Source organism: Aphis gossypii, chromosome 2 (genome assembly GCF_020184175.1).
Source record: "Aphis gossypii isolate Hap1 chromosome 2, ASM2018417v2, whole genome shotgun sequence".
Taxonomy (NCBI): domain Eukaryota; kingdom Metazoa; phylum Arthropoda; class Insecta; order Hemiptera; family Aphididae; genus Aphis; species Aphis gossypii.
This window is the reverse complement of record NC_065531.1, coordinates 75,396,074-75,413,332: the sequence shown is the minus strand read 5'-3', so window position 1 is coordinate 75,413,332 and position 17,259 is coordinate 75,396,074. Positions and strand designations below refer to the sequence as shown.

Sequence of the window (17,259 nt, the reverse complement as noted above, 5' to 3'; positions counted from 1 at the left end):
CGTATTACATAGAAGTGTATTTTTTTTATATAATATATATATAAAATATAATAAATATATATATTATCGCTCTTAGGATGTGGATTACAATACTTTCTGTTTAAATTTGGGACAGTATATAAGGACGATAAAAATTGTCAAACAATTTAAACAACTTTGATTTGAATCATTATTTCTATCGCTGGAGAGTCAGTTTTTGAATAGATTGACATCTACCAAATGTGATCAATCACAATACTGTTATGCATTCCTATTGATAAGAGTTGTATTAGTATAGCCAATAAAAATTAACAATAACAAAGTATTTTTCTCATATTGGTGTACAGTTTTTGGTACTATTTGCATTTGACCAACCATTCTTATCGTTCTGATACATTTTACACAGGCCTGGACCTAATCGAAGACGAGTACTTGTAACTTGTATCAGGATCACTGTGATAATTTTGTTAACGGTGACAGCGGCAATTTTGTACGTTGTGTATGGTCGGACGATGTCCGAAACACCGATGACGGTCCACAACCTCAGTAAAGATCGACCAGTGGAAAATAAGCGGATGGTGTCAGTGGAACGTCTGAGCCCGGAAAACCGATCAGCTATAGAATACCTGTTACCGAACAGCCGGTCAATGAATGTCCATCCATGGGCATCCCTCGGGACACGAATGCCTCCCAATAATGGTAGTAATATGTCGGTCATCCGAAATCGATACCCGAATAATCATAGGTATGACAACAGTGATGATGGCGTAGTGCTCGATACCCAAAAAAATATCAACAGGTAATGTCCATTATGTCTATTATGTATTATAAATGTATTATAAGGTCCTTTTAACAGATTTGTATGTCAAGGGCATCCTCCATTTTATCAGGGGTGGCTCGTCAGGGGAGACTTTGAGACTGAGTCTCCCCCTTAAAAAAACTCAGTTACTTGTAAATAATAATTAATTAAAATAATAATGCATAAAAATATTTTTATTCGAATTGAAAATATAATATTATATAATTTATATCGTTTTCTTTGTTTATTATTATAAATTGAAAGCAACCAAGTCTAAAACCTTTAAATAGTTATTTTAATAGAAATGCTATTTTAGTTTTATCGATGACGGTGACGGTCGCCGTTACAGTGAAACTGCCGCCCGACAGTCTCAATCATAACATGTAAAATGGTACGGCCGGTTTGATGGAGGGCCGGAGGGGGCAGGGAGAATAAGCTGCGTATTATAGACTCTATTGAGACTGGGTTCACGACAATAATTGCCGTACCGCGCGCCGTTCTTAGTCGCTGTCATAATTTAATGCATTTTTATGATTTAATAACTATAACACGTTTACTACAGGGTTTTTATACTATCTTCTATTTGATATTTGTTATATTTCTAATTATTTTAAAAATTCAAAAAGACAATATTATAGACGTATTATTAATTAGTGGTTTTAATACTTTAACGTACGAACAAAAAAATCAAATTAAACTTAAAAATATTGACTAAATATGTAATACTATAATATTATTAGATTTTCAATAACAGGGTTTTTCTTGTTCGTTGTTGTACGTAGTTTATGTTAAATAATTTTAAGTCTCCCCAGAATAATAACTCACGAGCCGCTACTGCATTTTATAATTTCATACCAAATCCAATGAAAATCGTATGCATTTTATTAAAAACGCCTCATTGTATGAAAACAGACATCAAAAGCTTCATAATTATTAATTAATTAATAACTATAAATATTTTTTTTTATAGCGAAAATTACGATAATTCTGCACCTGGTCATTTTTTATTTTCATATCTATAAGTCACAAGACTATTGGATTAAAACAAAAATATATTATATATGTTATTAATACATTTTACATTTTAAACATTTTAATAGTATTATTCTATGAAAAAGCTATATACCACATTTATAGCGGTAATAATATATTTTATGATATGCTGTAGAAGATTTTTTTGTTTAAACTATCTCATGTTAATATTCTATACAAATTTTTTAAAGTTACAATGTGCGGTATAGCTTAGTTTATAATATACATTGCCTTATCTGATATACACATAAATAGCTGATAATTAATTTCTAAATTTTGAAGTTAAATAATTTAATTTTCTATTGGTATACATACAGTTATTTAAATAAACAATTAACTAATATTTATTTATAATTTTTTTATATTTGTATAAAAAAGTAAATTTTCTAAGTTTTTATTTAAATCATTAAATCATTAGGTATAATATGATTATGTTGAATTATAATACTATTGATGCATTTGTTAACAGGCAAATTAATCACATTGATTATTCAAATTTAGAAACAGACAACTGGGCCATCAAAAAAGAGCGGCCAACTGATTATCACGATTCATATGACTTGACTTATAACATTGCTGATTATGGAAGTAAACAAAGTGATAGTATAGCAGGCATAGATGAATTAAATAAAGGTCCTGGAGTAGAATTAGACCCATACTATTCAACTATTTACGGCCCTTATAACAAAAGACCAATAGAAAGCAAACCGAGTATGGATCATCAACCCCTGAGCACGAATTATCAACTTCAAAGTTTGAATTATCAACCACCCAGTACGAATTATAATCCCCCGCGTATAAGTTATGAACCACCGAAAATTACGGCTCCGCAAAGTCCTATTTTGCCAGATCCTCAACAAAAGATAGAACTGCTACCATTATCAAATAAAAGTGTAGTCGATTGGAGATTATTCACTATATTTTCACTCATTAAGCTTGGAATAGTCAAATTAAAATCAATTGCCATTATAAAAATATTATTATTTCTTCTATTTAATCTAAAATTATTATTGATAATATTATTTTTTAAATTCCTATTACTTTTAAAATTATTAAAGGCCATGATACTCCCGTTCTTATTAGTACCACAGCTGCTTACTGCACTAACTCTCCCCATGATTTTGTCTACGTTAATTTCGATTCCGAGGCGGATAATCCGATTTTTGACCACCCCAAATAATTCAAGCGCAGTTCCATCAACCTCATCAAGCTTACCAAGTAATATGGTTCCAAGTCTACCAAGTAATATGGTTCCAAGTCTACCAAGTAATACTAGACCTGCAGGTCTACCAAGTAATTTTGTACCATTTGTACCAAGACCACCTAGTGAAACGATGGACCCGTTTAACCGCCTTCCAGGGCAAAGACCTACGGGCATTGCAGGACCTCTGGTACCATTTCCAGGAACATCATGAACAAGTAAGCCATTTGAATATATCCTGGACCAATTAATACCAAATTATAATGAAATAATCCATGATAAACCATTAATTTAACATTACATTTTAGGATAATGCGTGGTGTATTGAAACCCATTTTGAAGATAAACTTGAATCATATTTAAAAACGTACGATGGCATAAACAATGAATTGAAAAAAAGTTCTCAGTAGAAAACCACCGATAATTGGTACACACAGTGCGTAAAACATTATAACTGTAAAAGTACTAATTTTATGTCACAAATACATAAAAATAATTATAATTTAAAAATAACAACTTATTTTTAATACAACTTAATTTGTTATAAGGCGTTTTGTATAGCTTATCAAAGTAAAATTATATTATTTTTATATTTAATATAAGATATTAATACATAATATCAGTATTATTTGTTGTTTAAACTCTTATTAAAATAATTGTAGTTTGTATATTATATTGTAATGTATTTTATTAATCTAGTTTTTAATAATCTATATAATATTTTATTATTAAATCTAGTTCTAAAAATATTAAAATCTAATGTTTTCCTTATGGCCTCGCTTCTACATATTCGACCTAACATATTAAACGATAATTATTGTTGCAATAAAATATAATGATTTATTTTATTGTTACCACATTACAGTTTTATATTCAAATATTCGTACTGTAAATAGTTTTAAATAAGGGATAGGGGTGGGAAGAAGGTAACCGTTATATTGAACAGGAAGTGTCAACTCACTGTACCTTGTCATTGAGTAGGCCGCCATAATATTATCTAAGTATATGTTAAATTCTAATTAAATGATTGCATAGGAAAAAATAATTCCATATAAAAAAACTACGAGTATATTGCTGAATATAGTTTTATTATAAATTTATATTACATATTATATAGTAATTTATCACACTATCAATTAGTAAAAGGGTACAGAGTACATCTAATATAATAACAGTAAGCTTAGTCAATTATAATATTTTGAAAATATTGCGTGTAGTAAAATTGAATACAGATTAATATAACTTAAAGTTTTAAGTCCCCACAAATAACAATTTTTAAATATAACCAATTAACTAAGAACACTATTTTAAGTTTCAAAATATTTTTTTGTGTAAATTTTAATTTCAAAAGTTTAAAAAAATAACATTTATTTAATAATTATGCTAAGTTTTTTTTTTTTAATTTTAGTAATAAACCTAACAAAATATAAGGAACCTTTTAAATTTAAACTACAATTTTAAATCTTATATATGTATTTTTGATAACAGAATAATTTTCAAAATATCTAATATTATTCGTTATTACTTATTAATAATAATAAAAGGTTAAGTCATATACGATGAATTGGATAAAAAGAAATACTAATTAAATCAAAAGTAGACTATGAGGAAATAAATTATCAGTCAGCAAAACTCATATTTTAAATGTTGGATAGCTTATTAATTCAACTACTTCAAGAAAGTGGATGTGTGTTAGATCATTCGCATCTAGTACTACAAAAAACATACGAAATCTAGTATAAATACCTTCCAAGTTAAGAAGAATGGAAAAAATACTACTCCACATAAACAAAATATTTATAAGCCAGCAAATATAATATGTATATATTATATTAGCACATTTTTTTGTTATCTGCGTTTAGACCGTATTGCGTGTACTACAAATCATGTGTAAGATGCAGATAACTGTTCGATTTTGAATAAATGCATGAATTATATTTTATATAATAATAGTTTATGTAAAATAATTATTTTGCTTGAGAAATTAACAAAATTTAAATATATCAAACAAAACATACTTTTGATCATTTTGTAAAAATAAGATAACTAAATTTTTCATCATTACAATGTCATCACTCTTAATCGAACTGATAGGCCCTATGCCTTTACATGACTTAGACCATAAATAGAAAATTATTTTATAAATATTTGTTGAAAATATAAAGTTTATAATTCGTGGTTTCTTAATTAAAAGATATATTAACAAAATCGATTTCGTAAAAAAATTATTTTGCATGAAAATACATGCTTGGGGAGGGAAGGAGTGATTCTGAATGAAATGATAAATGTATTGACAATACCTACATTTTCCCACGTGTTTGATTTTATCACCTTAAATCCAAAAAAATTATATTAAAAAGAAGATTTTTAAGAAATTTTATTTTTCAATTTTTAAAAAAGTTATTATAAAAAAAAAAAAAACAAAACAATGTGGGAAAGATGATATTATCATTAAGAATTGTATATTGTTTTCAGATCGCTTCACTGATCATTCGGTAAATTTTACAAAAAAAACATGTTAAAATCCCCATGTTCCTCGTGTTAGATACCGTTATAGCCTCATTTACAGAGAATTATTAATTGATTAATTTAAGTTGAATCGAATTTTAAATATTAAACGGCTATTTAATAAGAGTTTGTTTTTTTTTTATACATACATATTTACATATTATATTATTACCTTCGATTATACGAACTTCCGTTATCCGTACGTTATTTCTTTTCAATTCATGTAGCCGAACACTTTTTTATCCGAATGTCAATACGTAAAAATTCGTCAAACAAAAATTGATCAGTTAGTCAAAAACAAATAATAATACAAACATTATATTAATAAGTCTATAATATTTAATAATATTCTTATATTTGTAATATTAATAATATAATATGTAATACCTAAGTAATAACAATTCTATATATTATTATTCATTTTAAAAATAATATATCATATATTTCTAATTTCTAGTATCCGAACTCAGTATAGTTCCAATTGGTTCGGATAATCGAGGATCTACTGTATTCCATTTAGTGTAATAAGTTATTACACTAATAACACATTTTTAAATACCAAAATAATATATTTAATTGTATTCATATACTTCCAGAATTCATTTAAACTAGTAAAAATATAAAAATAATTTTGTGGAAGTGTTAAAAAAATTAATGAAGATTAACTGTACGTATATAAAATTGATATTGTCCATTGTCAATAAAAATAAAAATGTATGTAGTTATGTTATGACCAAAGACAGCCAAGTCATATTTACATTATATAATTGTATACTATACTTATTATTAAGTATAAACAATTTATTGAATAGAGGTATATCTTGTAATGTTTGTAACGGAGAAAAATTATTATTTATTAGGCATGGTGAAAATAATAGACTATGAACAGTTTAAACTGGCGGGGAGTTTTAAAGATACCTATACTAATGCGTATTTATAAAGCGTTAGTTATATTATACCATTGATACATGGAGTAAACAGAACAATAATATTATACTATTTTATTATGATTTATACACATAAAATCACAAAACACTTGAATACCTATTATTCAAATACCTATTCATAAATTAAATTCAGGATTAAATCAATATAATACACTGGCGGCTGAGATACTACGTCCTATTTTTAAATAATGTAAGTTTCAATGTATTAAATACTTATCTAGAGTATTTCATTATGACATAGACAAAACTACCTATTATTATTTTTAAGATTAAATATTTATATTTATATAACGAACTGGACTTCGATTCTGAGTATACATTACAAATATCAACGAACTTATTAAAAAATAAATAGACATTTATAATTTTAATCTAATAATTTTAGACGAGTATTCTATTTCAAATTAATTAAATTTAATTTAATATTTACAGAGTATTGTATATGTTATTTTGTTAAATATTGTGTAAAAAACAATCGCACTCAACCTAGTCACTTATACTAATATGACAACTGTAATGATATTAACATCGAAATATTTATGGATTTTTTAATCACCATCATAATTTTTCATATTATTATGATCAGCTTTGTTTTATTCTGCTTGTAGAATATTTTGGTCAGTTTAAGTCATCAATTTGGGTTAATCGATCGCACGCATTGTAGTAATCTATCCGCGTGTGTGTTTGTATAGGTCTGATTCCGATCAACGGAACAACTATTTTGGAAGTGGCGTCGCGAGGACACTAACAACCGCCGTGTTATTTACTGTTGCCATAATATTCGTGTGGGTCCGGTCAGATCGGCTGACAGCCAATAATTCAGATGATCTCACGAATAGCAGTGGACCGGTAGCACGAGACCATGAACCCGTGTTGGTGACAAACGCAACACGTCATATTGTGACTCTGGCAATTCAAGGACCGACTGAAGAACGAGAGCCGACACACCATTCGAGTGCCAAACAATCACTTGTCACTACGCAGTCGCGGAATGCTGATGTATTTCAAAATGACCGTTTAGAAACCGGACCGTCAATGTCCGAAAACAGAACTCCGCTGTTTGTCATACGGGGAAAATTAATGAAAAAAAATCCTTATACGCCCTATCGTAGTAGCGACAATATCAGCACTGGTATTGATGAAAATCTTAACACTTCCAATTCTTCGCGAATTCTTCATAAAATGAATATCAGGTAAGAAACTATGTACACGTGGGTTTTACTTGTGTGTGTGTGTGTGTGTGTGTGTGTGTGTGTGGTGTGTGTGTGTGTGTGTTGTGTGTGTGTGTGTGTGTGTTAGTCGCTCAGTGGTGATAAGTGCTATTATTGATTGAAAAATTATTAAAACTTAACGTAGGTAGTAAAAGATATAATTTTAGAACATATTTTAATTTTTCATTATTAAATTTGAAATTGAATTTTTTGATTTCGTTTATACTGTGTTTCACAAAAACAGCGTTAAATCAAAAGTAACACTTAAAATATATGATATTTTTTTCATTATTATACATTAATGTTTTAAATTATTTATTATGTTGGCAGGCTAAATCATAAGCAAATAAATAACTACAATTATCCTTTTATACAAATAGATGAACCCATAGCCAATAAAGACGTATTAAATAATAATCAAAATACATATGATTTAACTTATGATGTGGGTGATAAAGGTCCAGAAGAGAATAAAAACTCAATTGACAGAATTAATTCGACAACATTTTCCAATAAATTGGGACAAATTATTTCAGAAAGATTGTGGTTATTGAAAACACCAGAAAGAAGTGGTAGTTTTGATAAACCACCTTTTGGATTAAAGACATATTACCAGAATATAAAACACTTGGAAAACAAGTTTGAGCATGATGTAAATAGAGATCATAAGATTCTGGAAGAACAATTAAAGCAATCTTTTCCACTAACAAAAAAGTTTAACAACTTTCAGACCCATCCGATTCAAGATACTCAACAAGACAGTTTAATTCTTCAATATCCAGGTATATCTACGATAGAAAATAACATTGGGAGTTCACCGCGGAAGACAACGATAGAAATACCATCAATGAATGAAGAAATCTGGCGAAGAATTGGTTTAATGGCTCTTATTAAACTTGGATTAGTTAAAATGAAAACAATTGGTTTCATAAAAATCTTATTTCTTATTCTGTTCAAACTTAAATTTGTCCTCATAACATTATTTTTAAAATTCATTAAGCTGTTGAAATTTGTAAAGTTTTCAATTTTACAATTATTAATTTTGCCACTTACTGCAATTATTTTTTTTATGACAATGAAAGCAACCCCGATGAATACACCTTTAAACAATAATAATAATCCGGGTACTATTCCAACTTTTAATACACTCATACCAAATAATATTGATACAATACCTTCAGATAAAACAATATTTATTCCTTCATTTGAAGAAATATTAATTCCTTCAGTTGAACAAGTATTAATTCCTTCAGTTGAACAAGTATCATTGCCTCCAAAAGTAGTATCAAGGCCTTCAAATGAAGAAACAATAATATTTGTTCCTTCAGGTCAAACAATAACTGTTCCAGAAAATACTAATCTTCTACTTCCTGAAGGAATACGCAATCCGAGTCGATTACCAATATCAGTTATTCCTAATTCAAATACTCAATCTGATATTGATAACATTAACTTTCGTGGTGGACTGCAGTATGAGCCAATAGAAGTTTTAGATCCTACTTTAGACTTATTCCAAAAGGAATTAAATTCTGAAACATGTGTCGAAAGAATTGCTTGTAAAATTGCCGCAACTGGAAAAACTGGAATTATACCTTTGGGGATGAATTGGTAAGAACTGATATTAAAAATTATTCATATTATTATGTTATCAGTAAAATAAAAATAATTAAAAATTTAAATCATATGTTATTCAATACTGATACTTGTTCATAAATCTATTTCAATAACATTAACATTTAAAATTAAATAAATAATTTTACTTTCACTTTGTATTAATCATATTATTTGATCTTATTTTTATTAGCTAATAACTTGTTTGATTTTAGGATCCTACATCAAGTATCGAACCCTGTTTCTAATGATAAATTATTATATTATCTCAAAGCATACGCTGATGTAATTAATGAAATTCAAACGAAATCACCAAATCCAGATAATTGGGAAAATTGGTGCCTTGAACGTTATGACTGCAGTAATACAGATAAAAAATAATAATATTTTTGTTTGATATTTATTTTTAATTTTAAAATATTTATTTGTTAAAATTTTAATTTATACAAAAATATTTAACTCCATTGGTGATATTGTATGTACTAATATTTAAAAGAAATTAGTATTTTTTTTTTTAAATGGACATCTTTATTATAATACTGTTAAATATTATCTAATTGCGTACTTATCTATAAATTAAATAGATAGTTTTACAATTATATACTAAGGTTTTATAATTTATTAATACAAATATATTATATTAAAAGTGATTGTTATAATAAATCTGTAATCGATGTTTTTAATATATTTTTTTATAGACATTTTAAGTAAGATAAATTAGATATTTAAAAAAAGGAATACAAATTTAGTTATTTTGTTTATTTTCAAAGTATTATAAACTAACTTAAGTGACTTGATTGTTACGTATATTAATGTAATGTATATACACAATGGTATTTAAATTTTAAAATAATAATAATAATAATAAGCTATTTCAAGCTATTGCCCATTTATAGCACAAACATTTTCAAATACAATGTTTTCAGCAAAAAATAATTTCATAGTTCGTATGGTAGAATAAACTTATCTTGTTTCAATAAAAATGTATGCTCGAATGTACTTAATAATATAGACTGGAAAAATATGAATGATTAATTTATTATCAAATTTAACACATATCTTAAGGTGACTTAATGACGAGTTACACTCGACACCTAATGTACAGCGATTACCTACTTTTATCTATTTTCTTTAACTTTTTTCGTGTCAGATATAAATGTTACTATCATATATTTTGTTTATAATGTTATTTTTAAATTTTCTTTTCTAAAACATATGCATAATTTTAAATAATATTTAATAACATAAAATAATATTAATAACAATTGATAGATATAATTTAATAAAAGGAATTTAAATATGATATCATACAATTATCTAGATACGAGGTTCCTAAAATTATGGTTAGGTAATTGATTTATTTAATAAATATTTAACTATTTATTTTATATGTGTTAAATTTATAACAAAACAAAAATAGTAATAATTATTATTTTACTAATAATGGAGAAAAATAGTGTAAATGTATTAAGTTAGACATACTAGCCTGGGAAATAATGAAATATATGTTATTTTTTTATTAATCAAAAACAAGTTTCTAATTGCATAGCTTTTTTCAGTATTATGAAAATGTTGTTAAGTTCTAATGAGTTATTGTAAAAATGTAGTTGCATTATAACATTAAATGGACATTCAATATTTTCATTGTCCACAAAATAGCATAGCAAAAATATTATAGAAATTCATTATTTTTATCATATTACAAAATCCACACCTGTAATATTATAATCTCTATAATAAAAAAAAAAAAAAAGCTATTCCATAATATGGTAAAAAATAAGAAATTTGTCAAACATTAAAGATTTTGGCAACATTCTTTTTAACAATTTAAAAAATAAATTATTTTTTATGGTATAGTATTCTAGTGCTCGAACGATAAACGCCAATAAAGTATGTATAATATTGTAACAAATAATAAAATACAACTTAAAATTAAAAACATGTTGCTATATAACATATCAAAGTTGTACACTTGAAACTTTTACATGAACACAATAATATGGAATGTATAATATAGCGGTAAATTTAATGCGAGGAAAATGTATTTTATTAATATTATAATTTTCATGCTGTATAAATTTCTTATTTTTATCCACTGATTTAACTATTTTATGTTTCATAGTATACGTTATGTAGTAAATAAAATGATGAATTAAATAGTGCATAAGTCCCGACAACAGGTATTGAATAACAATATGAACGTCTCAGAAAAGATACAATCACACTCATTTTAACTGCTATAAAATGTAGCTATAAAAAAAATTAATATAATACCTATAGCCAGTCACCTAGACATCAATACTATTTTAAACTTTGATTATTATTAAATATTGTGAATTATGAATTATAATATATCTAAAACAAAATAATAAACAAAAAATTATACTGACATTAATATGGGCTATTTTTTAAATCTTTTAAGCGATGTTCTAACACAGTTGTACATTTTAACTACTTATTAGAAACTTAAATTGAAATAAAATAAACTGAAAATAATGTGTAAATTAAGTATAGCATGAATCTTAAGCGATAGACAAGCCATAATTTTAACTGTTAATATGTATTATAGCATACCTGAAATACTATTATTAAATATCTAGTGTTTTAAGTTAGAAAAAAACTCAGATTATTATTAAGTCATGCATACGAATAGAACGCATAAATGAATTGTACCTATTATATAATATCCATGTAATAGTATATTTTTCGAGGCAACAAATTGAAAATTGAATTGAACTATATCTAAACATTGTAATACTATTTTCTTGTTAAAATAATAATATAACAGTTCATAAGACGGGAATTTTAGATTATCACAAATTGTTTTTATATATTATATATATATATATAAATATATATATATTTAAATTGTATAAATTAAATAATTTGCCGTATATAAAATACGAATACATTAATAGTTGTAATGATCTAATATTTTTGGGGAAGCTTCTGTAAAAATTATAGATGCTGAATTAGTGGGAATTATTTATGTTCTTTTGATTTTTCCTTATTCATTAATCTATTAGTAATAAAATAAACCAAGTGAATAAAACATCTACTATTGAACACAAACTTGTAGTGTAACTGTGTTTGTTGAAAAATTTTACACTCTCTTGTGGAAAATGTACAGTATTGTTTTAAATCTTTGAAAAATATCCATACAATTTTCATAAGATATTAATTACTCAATTATGTAAGTATACATTGATAACTACAAAAAAGTAATTATTACAAATATAATAAATAATAAATATACTATTTTCGAATTTAAAGTTTTATATTAAGACGAAGCTACTCCCACATGTTTTGTCTTCCCCTTAGGTTAGGTTAGGTTAAAGTTAGGTTAACATGAAGTATAAAATGAAGAATTTTCGTTCAGTAGAACCAATTGTGTGCGTTTAGTTTAAATATTAGAGTGAAATAATTTATTATAAAACTTAAAGGTTTAAAAATACTTTAAATTTTAAGAAAATGATTAGTATTTTTAAATGTTAATATTTTTCATACACATAACTAGCTTAAAGATTAAAATACCATAAAAAACCAAAGATAGATCATAGATAATATTCTTAAATTAAAATTTGTTAACATAGGTCAATAATTCACTCTAATATTTAAGTTAAACTTCTATTAAACGAGAATTTTCCATGTTGTACAAATTATAAGATGGAGACAATACACTACGGGTGTGACATACACTTATTTCTTAACACCTAATTTGAATCAAATTTAGAATCGATTAGTGTTACATACATCTTAGCGTAGATATTTTAGACAAATTATTAGACATCATATACGGTATGTGATGAGAGTATAACCGATAACAGTTTTTGATAACCACCAATTAGTAATTATTAATAATACGATATTTTTAGGATCATATAAATATAATATTAATTTATATTCATACAAATATTATATTATGATTTCATTATAAAATATACCTATAATTGTACTGTATATTTAGTTAACATACCATGTAAAGATCAAATACTCATTTTAATCATGTTAATGGTATCGTTAATAATTAATTTCAGTTTTTATTTTGAACGTATTGTATATTAAAATAGCTTTATTACATTTTGAAGCTTTGATAATATAACATTATTTTATAATAGGTACGTTAAATACTTTTATATTTTTAAGTAAATAACACAAAACCATATTATTACAGTCAAATTACTATTTATTATTAGTTAGTTTTTATTTTGTTGATCCAAATTTGAAATTATCATCTTAAGTTTGTATGCGTACTGTAGGCCTGAAGACGACGAATACAATATACGACAAAAATCAATCAAAATTATTCGGAAAATATTGATCGTATCGACAATGATCATAGTGACCGTGACTATTTTCTTATTATTGGACATTCAGTTTGGTAATAGCAAAATTTCAGTATCCGTTGATCCCGGCAATCATACAGAAAGTGCTAGTGGACAGACGGAACGCTACAACGGTGAGGTTTTAGTAACGGCAACTACTAATCGAATAACCGTTTCCGAGATAAACGTCACAGATCGTCCTGCTAAACAAAGTCAGAATGAACTATTCACAAAGAGCTTACTGACACCAGAAATGACCAGAGTGTCTGAACTGAAGAACGATTCTACCGAAAAACTTTTACAGGTAAACTACAGCAAGTCTCTAAAAAATGACATTTTCCGGAATAATAGTTTTGAAAACATGCCGTTAATGCATAATACGAGCACTATTACTGCTCAGCCATTTATTATCTCCGAGGTAAATTCAATGGCCAATAATAACAATTTGTATCCAAACACCGACCCCCTTGTTTCTGATAACAATTCGACCACTGATGACGACGACGAAAAATACAAATTTAAGGAAATCATCCACGCACAAATACATCCAGCAATAAACAGGTAAAAATATTACAAAATGACCGTATAACTTTTTTATATCACTTCAAATCCTATTTGAAAATATAATGTAATAGTATATCAACAGATAATATTCAACATTATACTTACAATATGAAACTTAACAAGCTTCACTTTTCATGTCACTTAAGAACTTCCTTACAGTATTTTTTATACTAACTAGGGTATCTACTATGTCATACAAGGAAAATTTCATTCCAATTTTTAGTTTTATAGATACTGTTATTCACTGCATAAGTTTATGTTCTAATCTAATGATTTAACTAACTTCATAAGTACGTCAGTCTTTAACTAGTTTTTTTTTTTGAATAGACAGAATCATATTATCATCAAAACATATTGAATACTTCCACCATTTAAAATTAATTAATACATTTGTATCATATGTATAAACACAATTTTGTGAAAAAATATTAAGTATAAAAATAACATGTGATAAATAGTTGGTTTCTCTTGATGGATAACAAATAAAATACACACAAATTCATTACATTGATATAATTAATAAAATTCGACAAACCATAAATGTAATTGAACAAGTTAGACAATAAGCGCATTTAGTACACATATAGGCTTTTATATTGATTTTGTTTTTATATTTTAATTCATACTGCTCTTTTATTAAAACAAAATTTGATATATTTACAATCTGTTTTTACAAGTTATACGCAATAAGGGAAGGGTAAGTCACTCAATGGCGGCACCCCATGAAATTATAGACAATTTAAACATAAATGTGTGAATTCAATAATTTTTTTATATAAATTAATTACATAAAAAACTTTTTAATTGTTACAAAAGACCGTATAAAATTAACTAAATCCTATAAAATATGTAAGCTATAGGTACAATATAACTACGTATAAACTTACATGGATTGGGCTTTGTAAATAAATAAATCTAATTCCTCAAATTAAGATAACTGTTGAAGTGATTGTTTCTTTTATTTTTGACAGGGAAGTAAAGCATAATAAAATGATTTATAATGATAAACCAATGACAGTGATAAATAATAAAGTGGTGACTAAAAAGGTACCCTCAACTGGTCAACTTAAGTTGTACGATTTACCGTACAAAATGCATGACAGTTACACAGAAGATCAAATAAATTCTGCTGACGAAATTGGGTGGAAAACTATAGTTCGACCTGAAAATACACAATCAACAACTTCGTGGGCAGGAGGTATTGATATTTGGGATCAACCATCCCGTGGAACTGAAAACGATGGATATGATGAAATTAGTCTACCAAATAGAATAATTAAAGATCATGGTAAGCCTATAAATCAGAAAGAAAATAAAATCGATTGGCATACAATCAGTTTAATGGCATCAATTAAACTGGGTTTGGTCAAATTGAAAGCAATCGGTTTTCTAAAAATGGTATTCCTTATTTTGTTTAAGCTCAAATTGTATATGACTGCGGTATTCGTTAAATTTGTATTAATTATGAAACTAATGAAATTTTCTAAAATTATTATACTACCGTTATTAATTCTAAAATTACTACCAACATTAATGAGATTACTTCCAATGGGATCATCTAATAACATGATCAATTTACCTGGAAACGCTCTGCCAAATCAGCCTGGTAATTTACTTACTGGTGGAACTGGAACAGGCCTGACAGGTGGTTCAACTGGAACAGGCCTGACAGGTGGTTCAACTGGAACACTATTACTAAGTGGAACATCTGGAACAGGCCTATCAGGTGGAACAACTGGAACAGGCTTGCTAGGTATAACAACTGGAACAGGCGTTCCGGGTATAACAACTGGAACAGGCTTGCCAGGTATAACAACTGGACCAGGCCGTCCAGGAATAGCAACTGGAACAGGCCGTCCAGGAATAGCAATTAGAACGGTCCAAGAGGAAAAAAAAATATCATCTTTTAAGGTCGATGATTTAAATTTAGTTAGTAAACAACAAAACGAATCTTTGATGATATTTGATCCTACATGGGAAATCTTCCAAAAAGTAATGGATTCGGAAAAATGCATAGAAAGAATAGCTTGTCAAATTTCTATGGCAGAGAAGGCTGGTGTCATGCCCTTTTGGATTAACTGGTGAATATTGATTAATATTTTAAAACCTACTTATGCTGATAACTTAATAATTATAGGGATGTCAGAGGTCAAAACCACTTGTCTTGTTAACATTCAAATGTAAAATATAGAAAATTTTTGTTCAGCAGAATCAAACTTGGTATTAATAGCTTTAATATTAGAATGAATTGACTTCTAATAAGTACAACTTAAAGATAAGAAAATTATTTTTATATTTCGAAATAGATTTTTATGGTTATTTATTTTTTAGACATTTTACAAATATTTTTAAATTATAGTATTTAGCATGCTTATATTTTGCTTAAAAACTCCAATTTAATTCTATATTAAAGATAACGCCATAAAATTGTATCTGCCGAAGGAAAATTTGGTCTGTTGTACATTTATAAGACGTATACAAAATTTACGGTTGATGAAACCTTTTTATGTCCTTAATACTTACATGATTACACGATTTTTAGAACGAAATTTAAATTTATTATAAAATCAAAAAAGTATTCTGAAATCTTATAACTTTATCTTTACGTGATTTTATAAACTAAAAAGACGCTTTATTTTATTATATTATAAAATAGATATTTCATATACAACAAATAATTTATATTTTTAGGATTATATACCACATATCAACACTTATTCCCAGCGATAAGCTTGAAACTTATCTCAAAACTTATAAAAATGTCAACACTGACATTTTTAATAATTCAACATCTGAAGAAAATTGGACGACATGGTGCTTAGAGCGATATAAATGTAATAATAGTACCAATAACGTATCGAATGTGATGAAAAATAAATAATAGTATTATTTTTGTATTTATTTACTTAATACTTTCTTCGTAAGTATTTTTTTCTTCTAAGTATACGATATCAACAATATTTTTGTATCAAATGTATGATAATGAATAGTGATATATGTAAGCTTTTGATAATACATTTTGAGTATAGGTATAGTGATTAAGTAAATAAAACTATTACAATTTATAATTATAACCATAATA

At 26.6% G+C, this 17,259-nt stretch overlaps 2 protein-coding genes across 2 annotated transcripts; both read left to right on the top strand.

Moving 5' to 3' along the window:
- Positions 1-491: 491 nt before the first annotated feature.
- LOC126549859 (uncharacterized) lies at positions 492-3,519 on the top strand. The gene is made up of 3 exons (XM_050200248.1): positions 492-778; positions 2,280-3,229; positions 3,320-3,519. The coding sequence occupies exons 1-2, from the start codon at positions 492-494 to the stop codon at positions 3,223-3,225; spliced, it is 1,233 nt and encodes a 410-aa protein (XP_050056205.1). The 3' UTR covers positions 3,226-3,229; positions 3,320-3,519.
- Positions 3,520-5,450: 1,931 nt separating this feature from the next.
- Positions 5,451-9,706, top strand: LOC126549858 (uncharacterized). The gene is made up of 4 exons (XM_050200247.1): positions 5,451-5,506; positions 7,159-7,659; positions 8,008-9,285; positions 9,504-9,706. Exons 1-4 carry the CDS (start codon positions 5,451-5,453, stop codon positions 9,667-9,669), a joined length of 2,001 nt encoding a protein of 666 aa, XP_050056204.1. The 3' UTR covers positions 9,670-9,706.
- The last annotated feature ends 7,553 nt before the right edge of the window (positions 9,707-17,259 follow it).

Coding starts and splice junctions, on each gene's coding strand:
- LOC126549859 (XM_050200248.1), top strand. CDS start 492: ATGTCCGAAACACCGATGACGGTCCACAACCTCAGTAAAGATCGACCA. Junction 779..2,279: donor ACCCAAAAAAATATCAACAG/GTAATGTCCATT, acceptor ATTTGTTAACAG/GCAAATTAATCACATTGATT.
- LOC126549858 (XM_050200247.1), top strand. CDS start 5,451: ATGATATTATCATTAAGAATTGTATATTGTTTTCAGATCGCTTCACTG. Junction 5,507..7,158: donor ATCGCTTCACTGATCATTCG/GTAAATTTTACA, acceptor GTGTTTGTATAG/GTCTGATTCCGATCAACGGA. Junction 9,286..9,503: donor ATACCTTTGGGGATGAATTG/GTAAGAACTGAT, acceptor GTTTGATTTTAG/GATCCTACATCAAGTATCGA.